A 27996-nucleotide genomic window follows, 5' to 3' on the forward strand; every position below is an offset into this window, starting at 1 on the left:
GTGTGTGTGTGTGTGTGTGTGTGTGTGTGTGTGTGTGTGTGTGTGTGTGTGTGTGCGCGCGCGCGCGCTTGAGAGAGAGAGAGAGATTGTGTGTGTGTGTGTGTGTGTGTGTGTGTGTGTGTGTGTGTGTGTGTGTGTGTGTGTGTGTGTGTGTGTGTGTGTGTGTGTGTGTGTGTGAGAGAGAGAGAGAGAGAGAGAGAGAGAGAGAGAGAGAGATCAAGCATTGTGGCGGCATCGGCGACGGCGAGGCGGTCAATCGCAGCATCGACGGTGGCTCCTTCTTCTTTGCAGCATAGGATCCTTCACGGCGGAAGCATTGAGCGGTGAGTGACACATCCCTACCCCTTTGAGCTTGTTAGGCTCTTCTAGTTGTGTGTTTGCAGCCTTTCCAAGCTCGCACACAGTGCACAGGCAAGTTCCCATCTTCGACACGTACAGCAAAGCGTACAGATCCCAATAATTGGAATTAGGGTTGCGGAGACACACACACAGCTTGGAGATGATGAAGGAGCTCAAGGCACACAATAGAGAGTGTATTTCTTAGTACGCAAATAGAAAGTTAAGTTAGCCTTAAAGTGATGGACATATATACAATGCACGGTGGAAAAAACCTCCTAGTAAGGGAAAAAGTGCCCTAGTGGTCCTCAGTATGTTCACACATCACTACCACATACACGGTACATCATCTCAAGATGAAGTGTGAAAGAAATTTGTTCTAATATCATGGGAATCTCCATACATAGCAAACCTACCTATCTCACTGGGAGTCATGAGTTATATCCATAAAAAGAAGCTGTAACAAAGACCTACAGAGATAGGGGACAAAGATTGGATAGAAAATGTAGCCTTTTACATGTGTACTAAGTGGTGCTAGAAACTGGCCACACACTCACACTTAGCCATTGTAAAGACAGTTTTGCATATCTCATTAGCCATATAGTGGGTTTAGGGATTTGCCCATCATTAGTCCATGCAATTTTACTCTCCATCATACCACTCATCACTTTAGTGTTCATCTTTATGTGATTCATACTTTGGGTACAATAGTCTAAGTTGATTGTTTTTTATTTTCTAATGGTTTCTCTTATTTTCAACTTTGGTAGCCTCAATGGTATCTTTATGAGTTGCTAATACCATACCGGTTGAGTGATTTCATATTGGTACTATTCAATTCATATCGATTGCATATCATTATCATACTAGCAGCATATACCACTAATCCTAAACTTTTCAAATTCTATCACAATTTCTTCCTTAGCATGGTACACGATCTCATGGCTTTTCCACATGACATACCATAGCACCATCAAGAGTCCACTTTTCCACAATACCATTCTACCATCAATCTAAAATGTTGTTCACACCTTGTAGAGGAAAGATGGCATGGACTTGCTTACCTTAATAGTATTCTCATTTCTTTGAAATATCCAATTTCTTCTTTACAATGAATATATTTATTTTTTTTTAAATGAATACATTTTCTAAAAGTTTTTAAAAAAAACCAACCTCTTCTACTTTATCGTGTAATTATATTGGGTGGAACGTATTTTTTGAAAGGATTTAGATCTTTCTACTTTTCTATGATAATAGCATTGACATAATTTGGTCGATTATGATCTTTATATGTCATATTCTTAAGGGTTTGTTCAAATAATTACACATGATCTTTGACATAAGTGAGAATGTTTTCTTGTATATAGATGCCAAAAAAGCAACTCTCACTCTAATGGGATTATCTTTAAAGAAAATTGTGAAGCTTGCCGCAACCATCAACACACTTGAAGAGCAAAAAACATCAAATGTTCCAAGTCATCATAACCCATCCCTGGATGTGCTGAGGGAGATCCAACAAGCAAAACATGGTTGTAGCTTGCTAGGCCGTGGGCTCTAAGTCATAACCCATCTCTAGATCTATTGAGTGAGGGGCAACAAAAAAAAGCATTGTACCTAAGTATTGTATCAATTTCCCACTTATCTCTCTTTTTAAGTAATGGCTTATGAAGCTTTTGATTTTAGTTGACCTTTTTTATGCTTTTCATACTCTTTATGAGTTATTGGTCAATTGATGTTTCCAAAAGGAAGCCTAGTTAATATTTAGAGGCTTCGAATTGTTGATGCACAATTTGAATTCTACATATGAGGGTTTAAAGAACCTTGAGCAACCACTAAGAGGGCCCCCTGAAGGGCTTTCAAGTTTGAGGGCTCTTCAATGTTTATAGGGCCCTTGAAAATAACTCATTGTTAAGCTGTTCACTTTATTGAGAATAACAAAGGATGACTTTAAAAAAGTTTATCAATTTCAGCTTATGTGTGTGTAGTATATATTTATGCATTGTCAGAAGGTTTGATATCTTTGAAAGCTTATGTAGTATGTTATACATTAAATTAGGCCAGGTTTAATGAGGAAAAATACCCTTCGGCTAGCCACAATGTTTTGTGGCTTGTTGTGAGTTTGTGCAGCTACAAGCTCCCTGCCTGTGTCATACATTTCGCTTGCAATGAGACCGATGGTTTAACCCCTACTCAAATGCTTAAACAAAATGACAGGCATTAAGAGTTTCCTTGCAACAGACTTTCCTCAAAGTTTATGGCTGTATTTTAAAGTAAACACCACCATTTCTACTCCAACACGCATCATGATCTACGTTATAAGCTCAAACTTCATTGGTGGCAGACCCTCCCTAACTCAAAAGCACTCAAAATCATGAAAATCATGGTGGTTTACAAAAGCATGCTTATACATAAGGGTCATATGCCTCTACCCAAAATCATTTGAACGAGCTCCAAGGAGCTCCCTAGCATAGACACACTAAATAAAGCTTGCCACCAAACCATAGGAGTCCCCTCTATCAATAGTCATGGACTCGGCTGTTCACACTTGGCCGGTCACTGGCCAAGCATGACCAAGCCATGTTGTGCCAAGCTATGCACCTCTGTGGTCATCTAGGCCTCCTCAGATCCCATCTTCCCATCTGCTCTGTTTACCCACAGCTTACTCCTCAGCACATGCCATGTGTGCTCCTGGGTGCCGCAATAAACTGCTATATAGCATGCATGCATAACTCTCAACAAAGACAACCAGATTCAGTGGAAAACAACAGGATGCAATTTTTGAGAGGTAAACTTGCCGTGATGCATGAATCAGAATGGAAATCTTGTTGACTATACAATATACAACGATCAACAGAAGTATGTGTTTGCTCAGCAGGGAAAGGTCGTATGAGATCCTTGATTTGATCCCAAGGTGGTTAATGTGAACCCAGATAGGCAGCTCACCTTCTTGCAAAGGAAGGGGACTCAATCAAGGCAGCAACTCTAATCTCCCCAACATGCTTATCAGTATGTCTCCACTCAAGAGGCAAAGGTTTTATGAGATCCTTGATTTGATGCCAAGGCGATTAATGTGAACCCGGATCGGCTGCTCCCCTTCTTCCAAAGGAAACTGACGAGGGAACTCAATCGAGGCAGCAACTCTTAGCTTTGTGTGTTGGCCAATGTTCACAACATGCTCATCAAATTCAAGTCCTGGCAGCAGATCCGTTTTTTGGTCATGGGTCAAGACTTAACTTGGTGAGAAATTTGAATAGAGAAAACAGCACCTACCTCCAGGACTAAGATGAAAGCCTGTTCCAACAGGATTGTAGAGGCTAACACACAGTTGGGCTGTTGGTGATTCCCAAATTTTCTCGAGATCATGCAACGGAATCCTGCAACAAAATGCATACCACGATATTCAAAATAAGGTGCCATATACATGCAACTTCTTCACAATGCAAGTCACCAAAAATCACATATCATCATCATATCCTCATGAAGGCTCTCAGAGATAAGTAAACCATTATTTCAGCAGCTTGAAGCTTCTTGAATGGCAAAAAAGCAGACATGAAAGTTCATATAAAAGGTCTAAAACACTTAAACAAAACACAACATCAGACCCACAAGAAATAGGATAAAGAAGACAAAATAAACCACCAATTACCTTTTTTTTTCCTAAGCAAAAAGATTAAAAGATCCAAAATAAATGAGAAGCTTACTTCAAAACTTTAAAACCAGTACTACACTTTAAAAGATAATGACGACAAGCATAACTCATGCAAAGACATAAATTCTACATTTCAAAGTCACTACAACACCAGAAACAAAAGACAAAAAGAAGAAATTCTTAAATCTAATGTAAGCTAAAATGAGAATCTATTTTAAAAGAGACAAAACATAACCATATAAATATAATGGTGAAAACTTGATCCTTGAAAAGAAACACTTCATAAGCATAAACATTGAAATGAGTACAAGAATCTTTCATAGGCATGCAGAGAGAGAAAGCTACAATTACATCATTTTGAGTTGTTCTTGGGTACTCTGCTGATTATGGACTGATCAAGGTAGCTCGACGAAATTTGGAATACTTTTTGGATACATGGCATATGACCATACATGACAAGGTAAAGGACCAGATATGGCGTGTGGGCAACAAGAAGCTCCTGTTCACATGTGAGACCTCACCCCAACTGGCACCAATTATCACACCTTGGAGAGACTACTATATAAAGGCAAAATGACTGGGACTCGCACGATTATGGGTCATCGAAAAGAAAGCTCATGCCTGCAGTAATAATCCATATGCTCATATGAAAAGAAAGCTCATGTCTGCAGTGATAATCCAAATGCTCATATGAAAAGAAAGCGCGTGTCTGCAGTGATAATCCATGTGCTCACATGAAAAGAAGGCTAGTAGCTGAGAACGGAATGACTTAAGAGGAGAGACGGCCATAAAACTGCTCAACAATACTATCGCTCTTGATTAATCTTCCGGGAGTGACCATTAAGAAACACTTGCAAAAACACTCACAGCTTTACCCAGTTAAAATAAAGAACAGGTAAACAATGCAGCAATGCAATTGAGCCTTTTAACTATCCACCTGCAAAAACTCAGAGAAGTTATAGAAAAACAAACCTACTAAAAGTATCCCGTGGTATTTTTTCAGAATTTTCCCCATATTTCTTGTATATTGGCCTATGGCCAAATTTTATGTAATGCAAAGGGAACAAACCTCACTTTTTCCATACCAAAAAAAAGAAAAGGGAAAACCTACTTCAAGTAGTGTCTCAGTTGCAAAATCTTGTCACTTTCCCTTATGTTCAGACTATTACACATCTGTTTGTTACTACATCTTAAAGTATGCTTGCTCCAAGCTCAAAACAACATTATAATATTATTACCGCAAACAGTTCGACCAACCCATTAAGTATTTTGTTGCACATATCTCACAGAGATGAAAAAGCGCACCTGTATCGAGCATCAACTGCTAATCTTGTACCAGTTATAGGCCACTTGCCTCGAAACTCCAAAAAGGGCAAAGGCAGTATGTAGAGAGCCAGATGCTTAGCCTTTATACGTGTCTCAAGCTCTAATCGGCCACCCCTTTCTGTTTCAAGTGTTGCCCCCAAACCAAAGTTAAGATTCCAAGGGAGACCCGGTAGCCCTGTTTCTTTGTCTGGAAACTCCCAGATCTGCAACAAATCAGAAGAACTCTAAAACATTTTTCCTTTGAAAATGCATTGTGAATGGAAATGGAAAAACCAGTGTTCCAGAGTTTCTACCAAAACCAAAATGGTCAAGAAACGGTGTGTTCTTAATTTTAAAAATCATTAAAATAAAAACGGCATCTTCCAAGCGAGTTACCCATAGTCACAGGAGACGCCCATTTTTTTGGGCTTCCCGTCCCCACTTGCCATCCCACCCTCTTTTTTACACTAAAAATCCATTTGAGCTCCTCGGGACGCGTCCCTTGTGACTATGGAGTTACCTCCTAAGTGAGTTGAAGATCACATTATTGATTTGATTCCAGGGACTTCACCTCCAAACAGACCCCCGTAGACCGTTATTAGAACACAGAAAGAACAAATCATGAGCCAAGTCAAAAGACTTACTGGAAAAGGGCTTGATCCAACCGTTTTCTTTGCCTTTTTTGTTCAGCAATGCTACTTGTACAGAGGAACGACGGATCTTGAAGGATGTCCATAGACTATAGAGTTCTTAATTAAATCACCATCATTCCAATACCCATGATCGATGATACACTTGACATGTTACAGGTTCTACTTGTTTCAGTAGGATCGAGCATCCGGACAGGATCGCTCCTCGAGATGTATACACAATCGCATTTAGGATGCCCTTCAGATTGTATGCGATGCTATGCAGTAGGCAAGCATCGTGATGCAACTTGAAGTTGAAGGAAGGTGTTTGAGTGCTCCTGAAGTTTGAGGAGGCCATATTGAGAAAGATGAAGGGTAAGAAGGAGCTTATCCAAAGCTAACTAAGCAATAATATGGGGCCCTTCCAAGTTTCAAAAAAGATCAATGAGGTAGTTGCTAGATACTTCGAGGATTCACAATGCTTTTCATGTGAGTCTACCACAACATTTCAAGGGGCAGGTGCCAAAGGACAGGGAGCAACCTGCAGTAGAAGAAACAAAAGAGATTCTCATACCTGAGTAGATCCTAGCGCGCACAGAAAGAAAGAGGGTAAGCTGGTGAAAAAATACTTGGGTAATTTCACAAATTAACCTGCCCTTGATGCAAAGTGGATGGAGGAGGACGACTTGGGAAGATAACCCTCAATTGTTAGAGCTTTACCTAGATGCTTTTTGGCTGCGGCCATTCCAAAGTGCACCTCAATTCAAAAGGTTAGAGTTTGATGCAATGCGTGCTACACAAGAGAGTAGCCACTCAACTCCTTTGTCACAAGTCAACAAGCGAGTGACATAAGAGTCAAACCATTTTGTCTCTGGCATTTTGGGGGTATTGATGTGCTAACGGTACTCTTGCCTGATAAATGCTATATAATATGTACGTGCTATACTATGGTATGCTATATTATGATTGGAATTTCAATAAGTGTTCGAACAAATGATGTGTGCTCTTCCAAAGTGTCTGTTTGTTTGAGGATATATGAGAAGGAATGTCTGCAGCAGTTTATCTGTATTCACCAATGAGGGTGATTATGATGGTTAGAATGATGAATTTAGGGCATTGAGACAATTGCAAGAGGTCAACGATGGCTAAATGATTCATTATATTCACAGTTTGTGTATGAGATCTTGAGGAGGACGTGAATGTGATTTGTTGATGGTTATGTGTTGATGGTTGATGGTCATGATTCATCATGATCATAGTTTGTGTCAGAGGTCAGGACGGGGACTAAGATGTGAATGTGATTGTTATCTATTATTTATGTTGGTGCATGCTTTGAGATGATATTGTCTTGTGAGTGATGGTCAAAATGCATGCATGCATGGAGTCAATGTCTAATGAATCCTAGTTTGCTGTATGTTTTGCAAGTGTAATCAAGGGGGACTACTCTCCTTTAGAGGGGTAGGTTGTCAAAGAAGACAACGGAAGATGCAATGAAGAAAAGAACTTGCTCGTGCTCCGATGGACACCTCGACTCCAATCTAGAAAACTTGCAAAGCCACACACATGAACAAGGCACCTATGGAGAAGAGAGATCACTGAGGTAGAAAGAGACTGGACATTTGAAAATGAAGAGAGAGAGAGAGAGAGAGAGAGAGAGAGAGAGAGCTGGGAAAGTCTCTCCATGCTGATAGCAAGTTGCTCATACAAGTGACCAAGGGTGATCCGGCATAAAGCTGACATGCCCAATGGGTAGACCGAAGGTACACACAATTGCAACTGCTACTGACACTGCCAACAGCTCCTGCACAGGAGACCACCGACACGGTCTCCACATGGGCTGCCCTAGCCTCCTGAGAAAGTGAGGCTCGGGCAGGATCTCCTCCTAGCAAGAGAACTATTCTGGAGTGAGAGGGACGTCTCTCATGGCAAAGGTGCCATCTAGAAAACATAGGACATATCCACTCCACAAGTTGCACCCAAATGTAGTGCTCTGCATCATGATGCTCATCGTCTCCATCGAGGTGCTCTAAGAAGAAAAAACAAAGGAAAAATAACCCTGCTGCCCATCATCTGCCTGGCAGTGCTGCCCTACCGCTGGGGATGAAAACTGATAGGGCTGAATCAGAAACGCTATGGCTGATCTATAGTAGCAAAATGCTAGGTTGATCTGCTCCTCCTGCTCACCGCCCCTCCTAGGGTTGCCCCCCAGGGCCTATGCACATTGTCCCTCTCACATACCCCTGCGCTCACCTATATACACCCAGAGGTCTGGGTCGGCCAGCTATCCACCAGCCACCACGACCTCTAAAATAGGGGAAATATGCAGGAAATGGCACAAGATACCCAAAAGGGCTCTAGGAAAAATGCCAGCAAGGCTCGGAAAAATACTCCGAGCCTGCAGGAGTACTGGCCATGGAACAAAGCCAAAACCCTGAGCTAAACATGGCTAAACATATCCCCGCATGAGAAACCTATCTCACATTGGCCGAGCACAGCCATAAAACAGCCCTCACTTTCGAATTGGACAAATCCAAAGAGATGCCTGAACTCTAGCAGAGGTATGTCACAGTGTGATGATGTGTCAACCGTGACCGGACTGGAAGAGAGGAGCAAGAGCCATGCTAGAGCTAGACAAGAGGAGCAGACCCATATTTGAGACGAGTCACATGTGAAATGTGGCGCGATTCACAAGCTACTAACATGGCATCCATATGGACTTGGTGATGTGGCAGGTGGGTGTCAGAGCTTTCCGTACAATTATTAGAGCACTTGACTTTCAAGCCTTTGGTTGTCAAGGGAACTTTAAAGATTCAATCAATAAAGAAGTACCACAAGGAGCGCCTACCTTAGGGGCCAATACATCTGAGTCGGGAACTTTTTATAACCAAAAGGGCACCATGTGTCGATAGAAAATAACAGCCGGAAACAACTTTAGCATCTTAAACACTGGAATTGAAAAAAGAGCTTCACACTTGAAACAACATACGGACTAGTGGAGCTCCACTCCCAGATGCATTGGACCCAATTTGGTGTCTCTTGCAATATTTCTTTATATTGATCTTTCACAAATACAACTGCCAGGGAGAAGAAGTGATGGGTTTTAGGGTTAGGGTTTTGCGTCAAGGTCATAGATGCAATTGATCACCCATGTTCTTTTGGCCACTCAGTCTCTCTCTAGAAAGGTGGTCCATGCCAATCTCTTTGTCAGAGCCAGAATACTTGACTCTGCATAGAGATTTTTCTCTCTAAAATCTACTGATTTCCTATCTAAACCTCATTTTCTCTCTTTACTACAGATTTTCTCTCTAAAACCTGCAATTCTCTCTTGAACTGAACAGAAAATTCTCTCCAAACGGAAGGCTTTCTCTCTCTAAAAAAATGTTTTTCATTTAAAAATTGCTTTTTACAGCTATTTTAAAGGTAGAAAGGCTAGCGCCCCTAAATTCTGGGTAAAAATCTGCTTTTTGATTGGGATTTGTAAAAAGAGGGGAAGAGGCTAGAAAAGGGGGCACCTTGCTTTTCTATGTCATGTGCACATCTAACCCTATGTGCATGTGGACAACTATCTCATGCCTAGGGTTCAGGTTAGCCTAGGAAGTGTTATGGCACCTTTGTGAGCCTATGCGCAGGCCGTGCATGTCCAGGCACTTAGAGTAGTTGCATATCCTCTAACTTCATCAAGTAGCGCAGATAGAGATGCAGATTCCAACAATCCAATCACTGAGAAGTTGACGTTCAATAAGTATAACGGTAAGATGGATGCTAATGTGATTCATTCTTGGTTGCAATAGTTTAATGCTTACTTTGCGACAACTAAGGAAACAAGGAATAGCAAAGTTTTGACGGTAGCCATGTATCTTGCCGATGATACCATTAATTGGTATCAAGCGTGGCAAGAGGCACAGTTGGCCGCATACCTAGAGGAAGCCGAGGAAGGCGTGCCCTTTCTTTCAATTGGGTCGACTTCCAAGACAAGCTCAAGGCGCGGTTCATGCCACCTCACTACCTAGCGCGGTTGAAAGAAGATTGGCCCAATCTCAAACAAAATGGTATGCCAGTTATGTCTTTTTCTAACCGTGTTTTGCAGCTCGGCACCCAATTACAAAAATCAAATGCGGAACGCAAAGAGGCCTTTCTTTTCGGGTTCGACGAGTATATCAAGTTCGATGTCAAAGTCCTCGATCCAATAGATCTCAACAAGGCAATAATGATTGCTCTCGCGCAAGAGATGAAGCACAACAAAGGAAAGCCTAAGGAGAACAAGTCTTCTCGCAGTACCTCTCAGAATCCTCAGAACCCACAGAATGGAAAGAACGGTAAGAATGGTAAGAATGGTAACTCTTCTAGCCCATCTTCGTCTAATCCTTCGGAAAAGAGCTCTCAAATGAATCTAAGGATAACGCTAAAACACTTGCTAAACCTAAGCTAGCCCCAGATGAAAAAGCTGCAGAAGGAATCATAGGAGAATACATAACGCCAAAAGAACAAATCATTTATGCAAAGGAAGATCGATGTTATCAATGTCACGTCAAGGGTCATATAAAGAAGGCATGTCCTTAAGACAGCACCACCTAAACAACCAAAAGCACCAGCAGCTACCACAAGCACTTTGGTGAACCAATCTAATTCTCCACATGTCTCTGACACGCACATGGATGAGTCTCTCTTTAAATGTTATGGTCATGTGAAGGGTCAGTGTTTTGTCATATTGTTTGATTCAGGTAGTATGTAAGATGTGATTGGTGACTCTCTTGTAGAAAGAGCCCGCTCCGGACGACAACTCTCGAGGTGCCGGGCTTCACTCCCAGTATGGACTCTCTCATCACACAAGAGTGCCTCGATGTGTTATTCATTGTTCAGCAAGCTTTCTTCCGTAAAAAATATGTTGTGTCTCCTCTCTCAAGATGTGATATGATTTTAGGCATTTGATGGTTTCGTGAACATAACCCTCTCATTGATTAGGCAAAAAATACACTCACTCTAAATGCCAAAAGTGACTCTCCCATGATCATTCGTGGTGAGGAGGGTCTTTATTCTTTACCTCTCATTCCACATGTGCAGACGAAGCGTGAATTACAAAGAGGAGCACCATTTCTGCAGAAGGTGTCAAGCTTGGGATTTGCCCAAAACTAAATATGGAGTGCGTTCTTTTCTTGGTTTATGTCAAGCATATAGTTCACACATAGAGAATTTTGCACGCATTGCCACACCCATGATTGATGTTTTGAAAGGGTAAAAACTGTCTGGAGAAAATGGAAAAGCCTAAGAACTGTCATGAGAATGATCGGAAGTCTGTCAATGCATGAACCTGCAACCCAAGGTGGCCAGGTGGCTAAGCTGTGTAAAACTCCAGGAAGGCCAGATGTAGCAATCTGCGCCGTAAACATCCTCCGAACCAAGGAAAGCCAAACTAAGCAGTCTGCATTGTAGAAGCTACCGTAAGCTGCAGTAGTCACCGGGAGAGCGCATGGACCACCACCAGATGGTGTCCTGTCAGTAGGTAGAGTAATCCAAGATGAGGGGAAAACAAGACTCAACAGTCTGCGCTGTGAAGGGCCGCTGAGAAGAGGTGTGGTCAGACTAAGCTGTCTACACCATAATCATCCTGAACTTGTGTCTGTTATTCACTCTCTCAAGCATTGGAAGCATTTTTTGTATAGTAGAGTGCACCTTTACCCATACCCACCCGCCCTTGGGAAAGTACTGCAATGGATTTCATTTTTTATCTCCCGAGAACATAAAGTGGTCACGATGGTATCTGGACTGTTATGACAGATTTAGCAAACAGGCTCATTTCATTCCAATAAAGAAAACGGTCAAGCCAGATCACTTAGCGAGACTGTTTGTGGCTCAGATCTTCAGATTCATGGCATGCCTGAGACGATTGTCTCTGACAGAGACCCCAGATTTACGAGTTTGTTTTGGAAGGCAATTTGGAGAACATTGGCACGCGGTTGCAATTCTCGTCATCGTTTCATCCCGCAGACTGATGGGCAATCTGAGATTGCAAATTCAGTGGTTCTAGATTTATTGAAGTCTTATATCTCAAATCAGAAGACTCAATGGGAAAAGTACCTACCTTTGGTGGAATTTGCCGACAATAACACGATACACTCTTCGACGGGGAAGGCGCTATTTGAGATTGTTGAAGGTGCTGCGAAGGTTCCACCCTTCAAGCACGAAAGATAAGATCTTTGAAGCGGATGAATATATGCGAGACTTAGATACGGCTTTTGCCAAGGTTCGCAAGACTTTGCAAAAATCTCAAGAACGACAGAAAAAGGCAGCGGATCGCCATCGTCGCGACTTGAAACTGAAGGAGGATAATTGGGTGCTCTTACGTTTTGAGAACGCACGCCTGAGAAAGAAAAAGGGAAAGGAGAGGCTTTTTCCAAAGCTTAGTATGTGATACTATGGACCTTTCCAGATCATTGAAAAGATAAATGATGTCTCCTTCCGACTGAAACTGCCTGATACTTGGAGGATTCACAATGCATTTCATGTGAGTCTCTTGAAACCTTTTAAAGGTGATGTGCTTGATGATGGGGAGCCTGATGAGCAACCCGAAGTGGAAGAAAACGAGGAGATCCTTGTTCCTGAACAGATTTTGGCACATAAGGATACGAAGAATAAAGGTAAAGTCCGAAGGCGGTTCTTGGTTAAGTTCAAGAATTATCCTGCATTGGATGCGAAGTGGATGGAGGAGGAGGACCTAGCAGATACTCCTCAGATTGTGAAACTTTACCTCAATGCTTTTGGTTTAGCATAGTCTACTCCAAACGGAACCCAGAAATCAGCTTGGCTAGAGATCTCGTGCAGTGGGATGCACAAGAGGAGAGTCGCTTCGCTCCTCTGTCAACAGATGCCCTGATTTTGATACTGAAGTCACTGATGTCTCTTTGAGCTTCAGGGATACTGAGAGCTGACAGTATTCTTCTAGATGACTTTATGAATGGAATTCCTGATTATGATACTAATTTGTTCTTGGCTTCTTTTAAGTGCAGGAACTGATAGACGAAATGACTGCAGCATTTTGGTCCGATTGGTCTCGAATAGACATGGTTGCAATAGGGGTTAGTCAATTGGACATCGATGAGGTCCCGATTGGATCTAGATGCGATTGCTAGCTACATTGCCCATAAATCATGGTCTAAGATCTGAATGAATGTTGAATTTCATGTGACGTCCTGTGATGTCGAGTGATGTCTTGTGATGTCCTGTGATGTGACTGTCGATTTGGTACATGTGCTAGATGTATGTTCCTAGTACGTAGGTACTAACAGTCAGTGTCTACTAAGACGGTTTATGGCCTCTGTCTGTTTTGCAAGCGTAATCGAGGGCGATTACAATGCTTTCAAGAGGGGGGTATGTCACAAAGTGATGACGTGTCTGCCCAGGAGCTGAAACCATGACTGTTGCTGAAAACCCTAAATCTGCAAACCCTAACCCTAAAACCTGCAAACCCTAAAATCTGCCAAAAACCCTAAAAACAGCAAAAACCCTAACCCTAACCCTAAAAGTGCAGCAGCGCTGATTCCCCAGCTGATGACGTGGCAGGACTTCCGTAAAATGCGGTGGAATTTCAGGCTGAATTTGCGGCAGCTTTTTCAGCTTTGCTCTACGCAAGAGAGAGAAAGAGAATGCTTTATTTTAAAAACTCCTGTGAGTTTGAGAGAGAAAAAGAGCTTTGCTTTTATTTAGGCTTTTTATCTGAGGCTTTTGGGGCTCTGCTTTTGGCATCCTTTGTAAACAATAAATAAGCGGTTTGGGCTCACTCTGCAGGGCATCTAGACGCAGAGTCTGAGAGTGAAACCCTAACCGCTCTCTTGTACTTTGAACATTGATTAATACATAAAGAAATACCGAAAGGGGCGCCAGTCTTTGGGGCCAATATCTCTAGGCACGGAACTCCGCCGAGCCAATGCAAATCTATTGTGAACTGTGAACTGTTTTGAAGTGGTTATTTGGTGCTGTCGTGATTGATTCTTGACTTGGAGTGTCCAAGTCTGTTACATTTTCCCTATTTTAGCCATTTTTCACTTATTATTAATAAGTGAATTTGTTGGGAAACTGTGTAGGGCAATTCTGGTAAATCAGTATATAAGAAGAGCTAGCGCTAGCACTTTCTGGCAAAAGAGGCAGCAAGGACCCAGTGTCTAGCAGTGCACCTTCTCAACAAGACCCCCTGCAAAAACTCCTAGCTACTTTCAGCCATCAGGACAGCCTAGCATTTTCAGCATTTGCAGATCAGCCCCAGCAATTTGCAACTTGAAGATCAGACTGGCGTTAGCAGATTCACAACAGATTCCCTAACGTTTTTGCACCAGACAGCAGATCAGCCTAGCGTTTTTGCATTTGCAGATTACCATCAACGTTTGCAGATTCCCGGCGACAAATCCCCCGTTTGCATCAGCGTTTTCAGTTTTCAGCAGTTAGATTCCGTACCGCAACCCCCAAACCTCGCAGATCTCACCTTCCCACCACAGATCCTCGCCGCACGATCAGATCAGCCAGAGTTTGCAGATTCAGCCCGCTATTCGTAGATTTCAGCATCTGCGTTTTCAGCACATCGTCGTCGCGTCGTCATTATCGCCGTCGTCACCGACATAGAGTCAGAATTCAGCAGATACAAGATTTGCAGATTTCAGCCCCTAGCGTTTTCAGTTTTCAGCCCGCCTCATCGTCGTCGTCATTGTCGGCAAGTCCATTGCATTTAGACCATTGTACGAGGATTGTGCAATCAATAGCATAGACCTCTCTCGCCATAGAGAGTTGGGCCCTTGGAAGAGGGTTTGACAACATTCTGGTGTCGTATTCTTCTCTCTCTATCTCTCAGTCTCAGCACAGTCGTTCACAATGTTTACCACTTTGTTTGTGATCATTTGCACTCTCTCGGAAGGCTCTCCCTTCCGTAAGTAAAAGGAACCCTTGAGCACAATTCGGAGCATTCATCTTGAGCAAAGTTCAGCATTCACTTCCGCTGCACCTTACAACACACATACACCAACCATATTGCCAAAATAGCCTACCATGAGACGGTTAAATGTACCCATGGCACCTGTCAATCCAAAAGGCATGACCACACATTCCCAGTGCCCTCGCTCTATGCGAAAAGCGGTCCTGTAGATGTCGCCTTTGAATACCCTTACCTAATGGTCCACTTTTGAGATCAACCTTACTGAAAACCACTTGAATACCTTTCTGGAGCCTTGAGGTTCTGAGTGACTGGGACATAAATGAATGCCACTTGTGCTCCTCTTCGTAATTCACGCTTTGCCTACACATGTGGACTGAGAGGCAAAGAATGAAGACCCTCCTCACCACGAATGATCATGGGAGAGTCACTTTTGGCATTTAGAGTGAGCGTATTGTCCGCCCAATCAATGAGAGGGTTATGTTCACGAAACCATCAAATGCCTAAAATCATATCACATCCTAAGAGAGGAGACACGACAAATTTTCTACGGAAGGCAGCTTGTTGAACATTGAAAAACACATCAAGGCACTCTTGCGTAATGAAAGAGTCCGCACCGAGAGCAAAACCCGACACCTCGAGAGAAGTTGTCTGGCTAACCTCTAGGCAGAACTCTCTCTACAAGAGAGTCATTAATCACATCATGCATACTGCCTGTATCAAAAAATATAACAAAAAGTTGACCCTTCACATGACCATAACATTTAAAGAGAGATTCATCAATGTGTGGCAGAAACATGTGGAGACTCAGATTGGTTCATTAAAGTGCTTGTGCTAGCTGTTGGTGCTTTGGGTTCTTTAGGTGGTGTTGTCTTAGGACAAGCCTTCTTTATGTGACCCTTAACGTGACATTGATAACACCTACCTTCCTTAGCATAAATGACTTGCTCTTTAGCCGTTTTGTATCCTCCTATAATCCCTTATGTGGCTTTTTCAGCTGGGGTGAGCTTAGGTTTAGCAGGTGCTTTAGCTTTACCCTTTAATTCATTTTGAGAGTTCTTTTCCGAGGGATTAGAGGAAGATTGGCTAGAATTACCGTTCTTACCATTCTTACCGTTCTTACCATGCTATGGGTTCTGAGGAGTCTGAGAAGTACTGTGAGAAGACTTGTTCTCCTTAGGCTTTCCTTTGTTGTGCTTCTTCTCTTGGGAGAAAGCAATTGCTACCGCCTTGTTGAGATCCACAGGGTCGAAGACTTCTACATCAAATTTGATATACTCGTCCAACCCGAAAAGGAATGCCTCTTTGAGCTCATCATCCGATTTGCGTAATTGGGTGCCGAGCTGCAAAACACGGTTAGTGAAAGACATGACTGGCATACCATTTTGCCTGAGATTGCGCCAATCTTCTTTCAACTGCGCTAAGTACTGAGGTGGCATAAACCGCGTCTTGAGCTTGTCTTGGAAGTCGGCACAATTGAAGGAAAGGGCCACGCCTTCTTCGGCTTCCTCTAGGTGTGCGGTCAACTGTGCCTCTTGCCATGCATGATACCAATTAATGGCATCACCGGCAAGGTACATGGCTGCCGTCAAAAACCTTGTTATCCTGCTTTCTTAGTTGTCGCAAAATAAGAATTAAATTGATGCAACCAGAATGAATAACACTAGCATCCATCTTACCGTCGTACCTACTGAACGTCAACTTCTCAGTGACGGGGTTGTTGGAGTCTGAATCTCTACTTGTGCTACCTGATAAACTGCCAACATTGACCGGCTCAGGCTTCGAGGTGAGTACCTGTAGGACCAACTCTTGCATGCGTTGGTCTCTTTGCGCCTCACGCTCTAACTCCAAGGACGCTCGTCTGTCCTCGGCCGCTGTGCATTGGGCTTCGCATGCTTGCTCACGCTCAAGCTCAATAGCTGCCTTTCTTTCTTTGGCCGCCAAGCACGCTTGCTCACGCTTACATTCCAAGGCTACCCGTTTTTCTTCGGTCACCAAGCACACGCTCACGCTCCAAGGCTACCCTTCTTTCTTCGCGCTCGCGATCCAAGTCTGCCTTTCTTTCTTTGCGTTCGTGATTCAAGGCTGCCTTTCTTTCTTCGCGCTCGCGATCCAAGTCTGCCTTTCTTTCTTCGCGCTCGCGATCCAAGGCGACGCGTTGCGCCTCTTGTCGTAGCATCATGTCCATCATTGACTTGATGGGATTTGGTACAACCTGTGGCGTGGATGGGGAAAGGGGAGTGTCGGAAAATCCTCCTAGTGGGGAAAATTCTTCTTCACCACCTCCATGCTCATCACCTTTACGCAAAGTATCCCTTCCGCTTTGGGTAATGACCATACACTGAGATCTGGGTTGCAATCTGTGTTAGAGAAGGCTTTTCTCTTACCCGAGCTCGACTCTTCCCGGCGAGCGCACCCCTTGTTGGCAGCCTTGCACTCACATCAAGGTTGCTTTTTCCCACCTCACGTCGATTGGCCGGCCGCTAAGTGCACGGTCCGCTCTCAATGAGTGAAAAGAGGAACAAGGGGAGGTCGGACAAGCCCTTCTTTCTTGGGTTACCTGTCACTCTTAAAAAACACGACTAGGAATCGACACACCCAAGTGGACTTGGGTTACGTGCGACCGCAACAAGCCAAAAAAATTCTTGTGGTTCTTTCCTTGAGTGATACAGAATACTGCCAAAGCTCTGACCCCAATGTAGGGTGCAGCGGAAGTGAATGTTAAACTTTGCTCAAGATGAGTGCTTCGAACTGTGCTCAAGGGTTCCTTTTACTTACGGAAGGGAGAGCCTTTCGTTCCTTTAGTGAGAGAGCCCAATGATCACAAACAAAGTGAATGACACTGTGAATGAAGGTGCTGAGAGAGAGAGAGAGAGAGAGAGAGAGAGAGAGAGAGAAGAATACGACACCAGATGATTCTCAAGGCTGCATACTCATCCTAGCATTTTCAGTTTGCAGACTCATCCTAGCGTTTGCAGATTCCGGCATCAGATCAGCCCCAGATCATTAGCATTTTCAGTTTTCAGCACTTAGCATTGCAAAATCAGCCCTTAGCCTCACAGATCTCACCTACCCGCAACAGATCCTCGCCGTACCGTCAGATCAGCCAGCGTTTTCAATTTCAGCCAGCTATCCGCCGATTTTAGCATCTGCGTTTACAGCGCATCATCTTCGGGTCGTCGCCATCGCCGTCCTCGCCGACACAATGTCCAAATTCTGCAGAAGTCAGCTTTTTGCAGATTTCAGCCCTAGCGTTTTCAGATTTTCAGCCCGTCCTCGTCGTCGTCATCATTGTCGTCAACATCGTCGGCAAGTCCATTGCATCTAGACCGTTGTACCAGATTTGTGCAATCTATAGCATAGACCTCTCGCGCCATAGAGAGGGGGGCCCTTGGAGGAGGGTTTGAGAACCGTCTGGTGTCGTCTCTCTCTCTCTCTTTCTCTCTCTCTCTCTCTCTCTCTCTCTCTCTCTCTCTCTCTCTCTCACACACACACACACACATATTCTCAGCACTTAAATTCACAGCAACATTCACTTTGTTTGTGATCATTGCACTCTCTCTCTCAGAAGAACGGAAGGCTCTCCCTTTCATAAGTAAAAGGAACCCTTGAGCACAATTCGGAGCACTCATCTTGAGCACTATCAACATTCACTTCCATTGCACCTTACAATCTAGCAGCCCCCCTCTATTCTCGCTGGCCCCCAAGAGCTATAAAAGCACCACCATTCCCTCTCCCCCCCCCCCCCCCCCCCCCCCTCTTCACACACACATAGAGATCGCTTGCAGATTGCCACATGATTGCCTGAGCACCAACTCTTGAATTTCACCCCTCCCATCCTTGTACAAGAAGAGTTTCATTGAATAGAGAAATATCCAAACGGGAGCGCTCACACTAGCAATTCAAGGCCAGCAATTGTGCGTGGGGACACCCCAGTCCGACATCTTCTCTCCCTCTCCCTTCACTCTTTGTTTCAGTTCAGCTATTCAAGTTGTTTTGAAGTGATAAAGTGTTGCAAAGTTTTGCAAATTCTAGTTGCCTCTGTGTTTCTGTCCGATCCCTTGTCGGAAGTGATCACAGTGATATCAGAGCTCAGCTTGCTTCATTGCGGCGTTGCGCGTTGCAAAGCGAAGCACGATCCTAACAACACGGATGCATAACATAGAGATCACAATGGAGAAGGCAGGAATCCATCGAGTCCTTCCACCCAAAGCATCCAAAGGAGACGCATGCTCAATACGTTTTTTTCTGACTAGCGTTTTTGCCTACAACACCAGCGTTTGTGAACAGCCATCTCCTTGTGCAAGCCTCTGCTCGCGCCCTCCCTCCCTCTGCCTCATCACCACCTGCTGCCTATCCTTTGCACCATCGTTTTTTTTTCCCATCCTTAGCCTAGCATTTTTTGCAGGAGGGACTCCCTTGCATCAGCGTTTTTCAGCCAGCCTGTGGATCTAGTGTTTTTTGTAGGACGGCAGCCCACTGATCTGCATTTTTCAGCCCTAATCCCTAGTGTTTTTGGGCAGGACAGCAGCCAGCATTCCTAGCGTTTTTTGTGGCAGTCAGGACACATTGGACCAGTGTTTTTTAACCTTCACTTCAGCGTTTTTCTTCTTGCCGATCTTGGACAGCCGGAGCCCCGCTCCTTGCCCCTTGGTCTTCCCGCTTGGAAGCTGAACAGTTGTGACTATTGCCGGCGATTTCCCGATCACTTACCTGCAGATTTTCAGCCTCTTTTGGTGCATTTACAGCCCTCACCCACCAACCTCGGCATCCGGTGTTCATCACCTGGCGTTTTTGCTCAAACCCTTGCGTTATCGTGGTGTCCCGAGCTCCCTTTTGCTGCGATTTCAGGTTTGGACAGCACCTCGACTTTGCTTCACTTACATCCCTTCGGGTTTCCCTTCATAGTTACTAGGAACGGGAACAGGGAACGGGAACGCGGAACAAAATGCCATTCCTTGTTACGAGTACTCACGTTTGAAACACGGAACGGGGATTCGGAACGGGAACTTGGAATGGGAACGGGGAACGGAGACCTGAAAACGGCCATTCCCTGTTACTATGTTTCCCTTGCCTCTCCCGTCACGTATCCCTACTTCGCGGTCTTCTGGCATTCTTTCCGGCGTGGTTTTCGGATCCTCTCCTCACCTTTGCTTCTAATTTTACGCATGAGACTTCTCTGCTAATTTTTTGTCTGTATCTATGGCAACACTCCCAGCCATGCCCATCTTTCCTCCCGACGAAAAGCTTGACGGCTCCAACTTTGTCGTCTGGAAGATGAAGATCATGGTGATGCTTATGCAGTTTGACCTTTGGGACTGGCTTACCAATCCTGCCAATGCCGTGTGTCCCGGCCTTGCTCCTGCATCTGGTGCTCCTACATCGACATCATCAGCTACCACTTCTTTTGTAGTTACACGTGTTAACTCCTCATCTACTTCTTCTCATGGTACTGCTTCTGGTGGATCAGGTATTGTGGTTACATAGGCTATGGTGGATCAGTGGAATCTAAACCATCACAGAGTTTACTCTTTCTTACTCATCAACTGTACGGATAGCGTGTTGACGACGCTTGACGTCTTTACGCTCTCACACCACTGCACATGAGGTATGGGGTTTCCTTTGCAACATGTACGAGGCGAAGACACCAGAAAGGATCCTCGCTCTGGAGAAGACTTTGATGGACTTACAGGTCTCGTCATTTTCGACTATCCAAGACTTCATATCCCGCATGCTTCTGCTCCGTGATGAGCTAGCAGCTTGTGGACAGGAGATCTCTTCCGAGGGCATGGCAACTCAATTGCTGCTCAAGCTTCCCGACACTTATGATTCCTTGTTCCAGTCACTTACTACCTCCACGCGCCCTACTCCTATCACTTGGGAGGAGCTCTTACCCGCTATGCAACAGATAGCTTCGCGCATTCAGGACAGAGTCACCTCAGACGCCTCTACGGGTGCTACTGCATTGGTTTCTACATCCAATAGGGGTGGTAGTGCTCCCGGACAGTTTGGACCTGGTTGTACACCTTCTCGCCCTGACATTACTTGTACTTATTGTGGAAAGAAAGGTCATTTTGCAGCAAAATGTTATAAACGATGGCGGGACCGCAAGAAGGATTCAGATCCTGAGGATGGGACTGCTTCTCGATAAACGTCTGCCACCGCCATCTCTAGCCCTTCACAAGCCAATGGCTTCACCCTCTAGTTTCATCCACCTCCTCCTTCCCTCTTATGATCGAGATCACTTTTTTTGGCTTGGAGTTTGCCGGTTTACCACCTTGGCCTTCTATCCTTTTGTGTCGCAGTGCTCTGCTTCAGGGGGGGTTCTCTCTCTCCGTCTCTCTCTTCTGCTGACCTCCACCGATGAGCTCCCTGCTGGTCTTCCATCTTTCCGTCATATATATCCTCTTCAGCGACTTGTTTTGTTGTTAGCCTCTCCATCAGCTTCCTTGTGCGACTTGATCAGCCTGACCTAGCTTCGGTCATTATCACATTGGTGCTGGATGGTTCGTTGTTTTTTTGTTTGGCTGGCGCTTCTTCTTTTCACTCCAGATTTGCCAGGCATGTTGCATCTTCTTCCTCGGCGACTCCGCATTTGTCGTTGAGGGGGGGTGTTAGATTCTTCATCTCCAGATGCTTCGCACCTTGCCTACAAGCTTCACACACATCACATGCACTGGCCCTTGGTTGTGGGTTGGCCAACCGTAGTACGTACACCTGCTGGACAGGGATCTTCAGGCACATTTAGGGTTTTGCTCAGCACTTTGCCCGGCTGGACCTATTATGGTCCTTTTCTATTTTTTCCTCATTTATGGGTTTTTTGTGCATGGTCGTTGGGGCTTCTGGTCTGCCCTACCTACTCCCTATTCTCCTATATATAGGAGGGGGGTGATGCACTCTCCCACTCATATCTTGTCTTGTACACAGCAGTTTTTACCATCCGGAGTTATTGGGGCTTGCTAGCCTTTTCCATCTGGCTCTTGTGTGACCATCGCCATTGTCTCTCTCTCTCTCTCTCTCTCTCTCTCTCTCTCTCTCTCTCTCTCTCTCTCTCTCTCTCTCTCTCTCTCTCCACCTTTTGCTGCTCACTCTGACAAAAAGTGGCTTCAAATATGCCTCAACTTATGTCACGTGCAAGAGTGGGTTATCACATCATGAAGACAGAGCTAATCCTTACAGACATTGCTACAACTTCCAAAACAAGAAACCAAAGTTCTCGATCTTCCACTCCGGACACTCACATCAACAAACTAGCACATCCTCTGACACTTCTACCCAATGGCTGACTACTGAAGAGATGACCCAATACCGATCCAAAGGAAGAGGTTACAAGTGTGGCATTCATGACCATATTTCTTGGGCCTGTCCGACAACCCCGAATAACAAATGACCACTTCTGTCTTAAATATAGAAAACAAGAAGCCCCGACCTTCGGTTGGGTTGATTGTCTCCCTACTTTTGATCCATCCAATGAGCCATGTAAAGCTATGGGGAAAGTTAGAGATCAAGATGCCCTTATCCTCTTTGATTCAAGATCCATGCAAAATTTTATCTCCTCAGAGTTACCTACAAGATTGGGCATTGACGAATATGCCAATCGAAGCACAAATGGCCAACGGGACTTACACATCATCAACATCAATCATTGGATCACTTCAACTTCAAGTTTAAGCATAGATCCACTTGATTTCTACATTATGGAGTTGGCAGAATGTGATGTTTCGTTGGGCATGCCTTGGTTTTACAAGAACTATGCCAAGCTTGATGCAAAAGAACGAATCGCCCAATTGAAGCACTGAAACAAGGAATTATTGTTGGACTTGAGTATACCAGCTGATCGAAGAGTGACGACAGCTTAGAAATGAATCCTATAATTTTTGGATTGAAAACAAGAACCATAAAATTTGTTTTATTTTATGAGATTTGTATGAATTTATGACAAATGACGATGATGATTATGATCATGATTGCCCTTGAAGGAGTCTCTACGCCAGGATTTGCAGTTGATGATCCTCTCTTGGAAAGCTCTCGTAGATGGCAATAGTGGATAGAGGTATTTATTATTGGAATACAGAGATGCTAGGCCAGCAGGTATGGAACGTGATTACAGAATAAGGCAAAGGCAAAAGACTTAATGCCGATGCTCAAGCTTGTGTGTAAGCAGCCAGGTGAGGGAACATGAGGGATCTTTGAAGGCACCACATAGAGGAGAAGAGTGACGTTGCTTCGATTATATGATAAGAGCTTGGATACAAATCACAATTTGCATGTATGATGTGTTTAGATGGCTCAAGATGGTTTTCATGGTTGTCTGTTTTAGTACTTTGTCAAGGTGTTGAATACATGATTGTGTTTGCAACCTTGTGGATCGAGTTATGTTGAGGCTATGCTATGCTCTACCGTTTTCTCCACAACGGGAGAACGCCCGATGCGCGATGGACTAAGGGTAGGAGTGGCTAGTAAGTCTGAGGCAGGGACACGAAGATTCTTTGATAAAAATTTCTACATCTTGCTCTGTCTGCTCTTTGATAGGACCAGTATGCTTTTAAAAAGCACACGACTAGAGCTCTGATACCACTATAACGAGAGGGCGCCACATGCCAACGGAAAAGAACAAACTGAACATCTTTAAGCACTTCAAACTGAAAGAGATGCACGCGACACAAGACGCGGAGTGGCGGAGTTCCACCCCAAGAGAGCACTGGCCCCAAACCCTGGCGCCCCTTACCGTATTTCTTTATATTGCTTCAACACAGTACAACGCCAATACTCCATCATCTGCACCTCCATGCGGAGCATGACAGAGAATGAGCCTTGACTCATATTTAAAGGCCCTTGGCCCTTCAAAAGTAGTTTACATCAAAAGCATGAAGTCTAAAAACATCTAATCCAAAAGTTAACACCCAAAAGCTGCCAGCGCAATTTGCGGAAATCTGTACAGCTACCACATCATCAGTCAGCGCAAAAAGCGGGTCATCTGTACAACTACCACGTCATCACTTTTAACGCAAGAAAGTGTGTGTGTGTGTGTGTGTGTGTGTGTGTGTGTGTGTGTGTGTGTGTGTCCCCTAGGCCCCATCAGACGGGGTCCCATAAGTTGGTTGGGATTTCTTTAAAAATTTCCCCCCTCGGCGAGGTTCTGTAAGTTGGTTAAAACTTCTTTTGTTGCTGCTACTACTTCTATTGCTTCTTCTTAGGGTTTAGGCCCTCGGCAGGGATCTGCAAGTCGGCTCAGGTCCTCGATGGCTTGACACGTCAAAAGTTTGTGACATCGGCATTTATTCGTCTACATACATCTTTCACGTCTCTTGGGTGTGGTCACACTTGTCCACACCGTGGCTTGCAATGGCTAGGATGTGAGCACGTATGCGTTGAGGCCGGCCATCCATTCGTGAGGACAAAATTTACACCTGCAATGCCACATTCCTCTTCCACACTTTGCAAGACAGGTGAAATACTTCCACTCCGGACCCGGGCGGTCTCAAAAATTCTGAATTTCAGCCTTCAAAGATCACTCGTAACACACTCAATTCTTGAACTTGGCTTGAGAAGGTGGCCACTGGCACTAGGCACTCTAAGGAGGTGACCTAGTCGAGGGTCGAGGTTTGAGACTTGAGCCTTGGAGCAGCCAAGGGCTTGGAGCTTGCGCACAGAACAGAGGGCTCCCACTTCGAGTAATAACACCACGCTGCGAAGCCAGATGATTAAAAAGGGTGCGCAGCATTCTAAAATTTAAGCGGTCCATTTCTTTTAAAACATCCAAATTATGTAGGGGCACATTTGCAAAGGCATGCAAATTCCAGCCGGTTGCAAACGTTTGCAAAAGCTTGCAAACGTGTTCGCGTGCAACTATGGTTCGCACTCATGTAATTCACACTAAACATTCAGATGCAAACAATCTCATCTAATGCACTAATTTCATCATATAAATCATCGGTATCACCACTAGCGGTGACTAGAGACAAAATGTTGTAGTCATTTCACCTCAAATACTCAAACAATTACACAATTGAAAGAGTGAATCAATCAATCAGCTTCCAGCATCCAGAGACGTTCCAATCAGAATATTGTCAACCTACAGTGTCTATGATTAATCTAAAAGGACATAACCATAACTTCCCTTTCCAATCTATGGATCTGTTATGGCAAGTGGAGTGACTCCCCTCATGCACCAGCACTGCGCCAGACTCAACTACTGAATGTCTGTGAACTCTACATAGAGCTCTTCACATCTAAAGATTCCAAAACAAGATTTTTTCTCCTTCGAGGATTATCTATCAAGTCGCCCTCCTCCAAATCCAAACTTCCAAGAAGTCTAGAAGATCCCTCTATGAATCTTTTCAAAAAGTCCTAGCGACTCTCTACATTATTGAAATCACCCCCAACAATCCAAGAGTCCACAATAGGTGATACATCCACAATCTGCCGCCAGAACTAAGCCCTACTACTAGCTGTAGTAGGAGCGCACACATAATTCCCACTAAAACATCCTCAACCTGCCCACATAGCTCTGCTCAGAACCAAAGATCACGCAAACAATGCCACCGACACAATTCCACACATATACATACACCACCACTGGACTGATGATCACCAATTGCACTCTCCAAGAACGTATGAGAGGCACCCAGCAAGAGCTTGCCACATCAGCAATAGCTGTTAGTGCAGTCTACCTGGGGTCACTAACCCCTCTCTCTCTCTCTCTCTCTCTCTCTCTCTCTCTCTCTCTCTCTGCCCTAGCCGTTTCTCTCTTCCTTCCCAGCCTCCCCCTGGGCGAGGGGCTGCCCTGTGGGGGGCATCAAGCCTTAGCTCGCCCCCACCCGACTCAAGAGAACCCCTGCTCTGCTGGTCTCGGCTCATCCTGCACGTCGACCTGGTCCTGCGTTGCTCGGTGGTGCCCTGCCCAATTTTGCAAAGGTTACCACTCTAAAGGCCCACAGTCGGAGAAGGCGCACAGAACAGCAACACTCAGCAGAAAAAAAACACAAGCATGGCTACAAGGGCTTCGTCCCGCGGAAAACTCACTTTCGCCGGGGTCGTGGCAACACCCCCAAAGATGGACAGCACTGCCCGCCTCCAAAATGAAGTCGAAAGGCTTCGCAAAGAGAACGACGAGCTGAAACAGAGAATCGTCGCCATCGAGACTCGACTCAACACAATGGAAAACGGCAAGAAAGAGGAGATAGAGCAAATTGAAGCCAGACTCAACAAAACAACGGCAGAGGTAGAAACCACCCTCACAAAGGCGATCAAGAATCAAGTGCAAGAGGTTATCTCCAACAAGGTCGAAGACCATGTGGCATCCACGTTACGCGAGCGACAACGACAAGAGGACATCTCCCTCAATGTTCGTATCGGCGGGCTCCCAAGTGACTGGAAAGGGGAGGGAGATCACAAGTTTCACGAGTGCTTTGCCCGTATCCAAGCAGTAACCCCCTTGGTACAATGGGATCCAGCAACAATCACCTTTCTTACACATGAGCATCACACCAATCACGCAATCCTCACTTTCAAGACCAAGGCGGATCGAATCAAACTCCTTGAGCAATCAAGGCTTCTCAGGGATACTAAAATTTGGTTTGCAAAAGATCTCACACCCACCCAACTCAAACAAAAAAAGGTAGAACTCCAGAAGATGCGAGAAGCACGCACAGCAGGGAAATGGGCAGTCTATCGAGGAGGTAAAGCCATCATCCAGGAGTTTCTAACTCCCAAGCCGGCTCCCTCCTCACTTTCCCCTTCTTAGTTTTGTTTATTTTAACTTTTCTTTTGACACCTCTTTGGACCCTCAGTCCTTAACTGAGATGTATCTCACAATCCCCCTGTTTAGAAGAACTCCTTTGTAATGCTTTTCTTTCAGTCCCATGGATCATATCTGACCTCCGCGGACGATAATTCAATCTATCTATCTCTCTCTCTCTCTCTCTCTCTCTCTCTCTCTCTCTCTCTCTCTCTCTCTCTCTCATAATGTTTACTTCCAACTTCCAAGAATGCAAATGCATTTCATATATTTGACTAGAACTAAAGCCGAAGGAAAGGTGTGTCAAAGTAATCAAGAAGCTACACAGAGAATTTGAGGACCATCCTACAGATTAGAGAAGATGACCCACATCATTGAGCATTATTGAATGGCATCCTACCACATCTATTGCTGCTATTGCTAAAGCACTGAAAATACAGCATGCAAAACAAGAAGGATTCATTGACCGTATTTTCAAATGGTAAATATGTCAGGTTCTCAGCCACACCACAAACAAAACAACTAGCAAACCGCATCCTCAATACATGTTTCTTATTTCTCTTGACCTGGTTAGCAGGTAAAGGAGCAACTGCCATACTGATCCACCAGAAATAAACCACCTATGTCCCGACCAGCATTTTATATCCTTTTATGAAGATTCCATTCAAGCTCAATGTCCAGATACCTGCATTAACTTCAGGCGTGCACCACCGCCATGGATGCCTTGAAACCAGCTTGAGGAAGGGCCTCCATCCACCCAATCTTCTGGATAGCTGCGAGTACGGTGGGCCCTATTGCGCATATACTGAGCACGAGGGCTCTCAGAGTCATGTCCACGCACAATGGGACCATCAAGATCAATAGCACGACGGAGCTCAAGCCGGAGGATTGTGTGTGAAGTGCGCCAGAACCTTCCAATGGCAGCACCAAGAATGTCAACGAGGCGGGTACCCGGGGGTAGCCGTGAAGGTTTATGATGATGAGGTTCATGAAAGTGTTCATCATAGCCCAGCTTTTCGCCATTATGAAGCAGAGGCTCTAGGGGCGGGGCAGAAGGCTCATAACCTGGCACGTAAAAGGGTTCCTGAGGAGAGGCGGGCACTCGCCCTAGCAGATTGCTCGGGTCTTCTTGTCCATGAGTATGTTCCTGAGGCTGCTGAAAATCACTCGCCTGAGTCTCTTGAGTCATGATCTCCTAGAATCACTACCAAAAACAACCATGGCCTCCATTGTCTAATACCAATTGAGCCATGCCACTGGCAAATAGATATTGGCCATCAAAATGTAACTCCATAACTTAACCAGATAAAGTAATGAGCACTTGTCGGGGATGTGATCCGCCTTATTGCATGTCATGATGTGATCCGCTGATCGGCGGTGTTCAGATGAGGTTTGCTCTTGGCGGTCCACTTCTAGTCGTTTTTGT

General features: G+C 44.7%; 3 protein-coding genes across 3 annotated transcripts; 2 read left to right on the top strand and 1 right to left on the bottom strand.

The window, feature by feature from the left end:
* Window positions 1-3108: 3108 nt before the first annotated feature.
* Window positions 3109-27805, bottom strand: LOC147429345 (uncharacterized). The gene is made up of 4 exons (XM_086495486.1): window positions 27256-27805; window positions 5288-5511; window positions 3604-3707; window positions 3109-3525 (listed from the first exon to the last, which is right to left on the bottom strand). Exons 1-4 carry the CDS (start codon window positions 27757-27759, stop codon window positions 3368-3370), a joined length of 990 nt encoding a protein of 329 aa, XP_086351612.1. The 5' UTR covers window positions 27760-27805; the 3' UTR covers window positions 3109-3367.
* Window positions 18700-22708, top strand: LOC147429346 (uncharacterized). Its single transcript, XM_086495488.1, has one exon. It carries the CDS (start codon window positions 20460-20462, stop codon window positions 20979-20981), a length of 522 nt encoding a protein of 173 aa, XP_086351614.1. The 5' UTR covers window positions 18700-20459; the 3' UTR covers window positions 20982-22708.
* Window positions 22807-27246, top strand: LOC147429347 (uncharacterized). The gene has a single exon (XM_086495487.1). The coding sequence runs from the start codon at window positions 25821-25823 to the stop codon at window positions 26574-26576; it is 756 nt and encodes a 251-aa protein (XP_086351613.1). The 5' UTR covers window positions 22807-25820; the 3' UTR covers window positions 26577-27246.
* Window positions 27806-27996: the final 191 nt, after the last annotated feature.

Source organism: Adiantum capillus-veneris, chromosome 22 (assembly GCF_014529385.1).
Source record: "Adiantum capillus-veneris isolate H3 chromosome 22, ASM1452938v2, whole genome shotgun sequence".
Lineage (NCBI taxonomy): Eukaryota > Viridiplantae > Streptophyta > Polypodiopsida > Polypodiales > Pteridaceae > Adiantum > Adiantum capillus-veneris.

Coding starts and splice junctions, on each gene's coding strand:
- LOC147429346 (XM_086495488.1), top strand. CDS start 20,460: ATGTACGAGGCGAAGACACCAGAAAGGATCCTCGCTCTGGAGAAGACT.
- LOC147429347 (XM_086495487.1), top strand. CDS start 25,821: ATGGCTACAAGGGCTTCGTCCCGCGGAAAACTCACTTTCGCCGGGGTC.
- LOC147429345 (XM_086495486.1), bottom strand. CDS start 27,759: ATGACTCAAGAGACTCAGGCGAGTGATTTTCAGCAGCCTCAGGAACAT. Junction 3,708..5,287: donor GCAGTTGATGCTCGATACAG/GTGCGCTTTTTC, acceptor ATTTTGTTGCAG/GATTCCGTTGCATGATCTCG. Junction 3,526..3,603: donor CTTTCATCTTAGTCCTGGAG/GTAGGTGCTGTT, acceptor ATCTGCTGCCAG/GACTTGAATTTGATGAGCAT.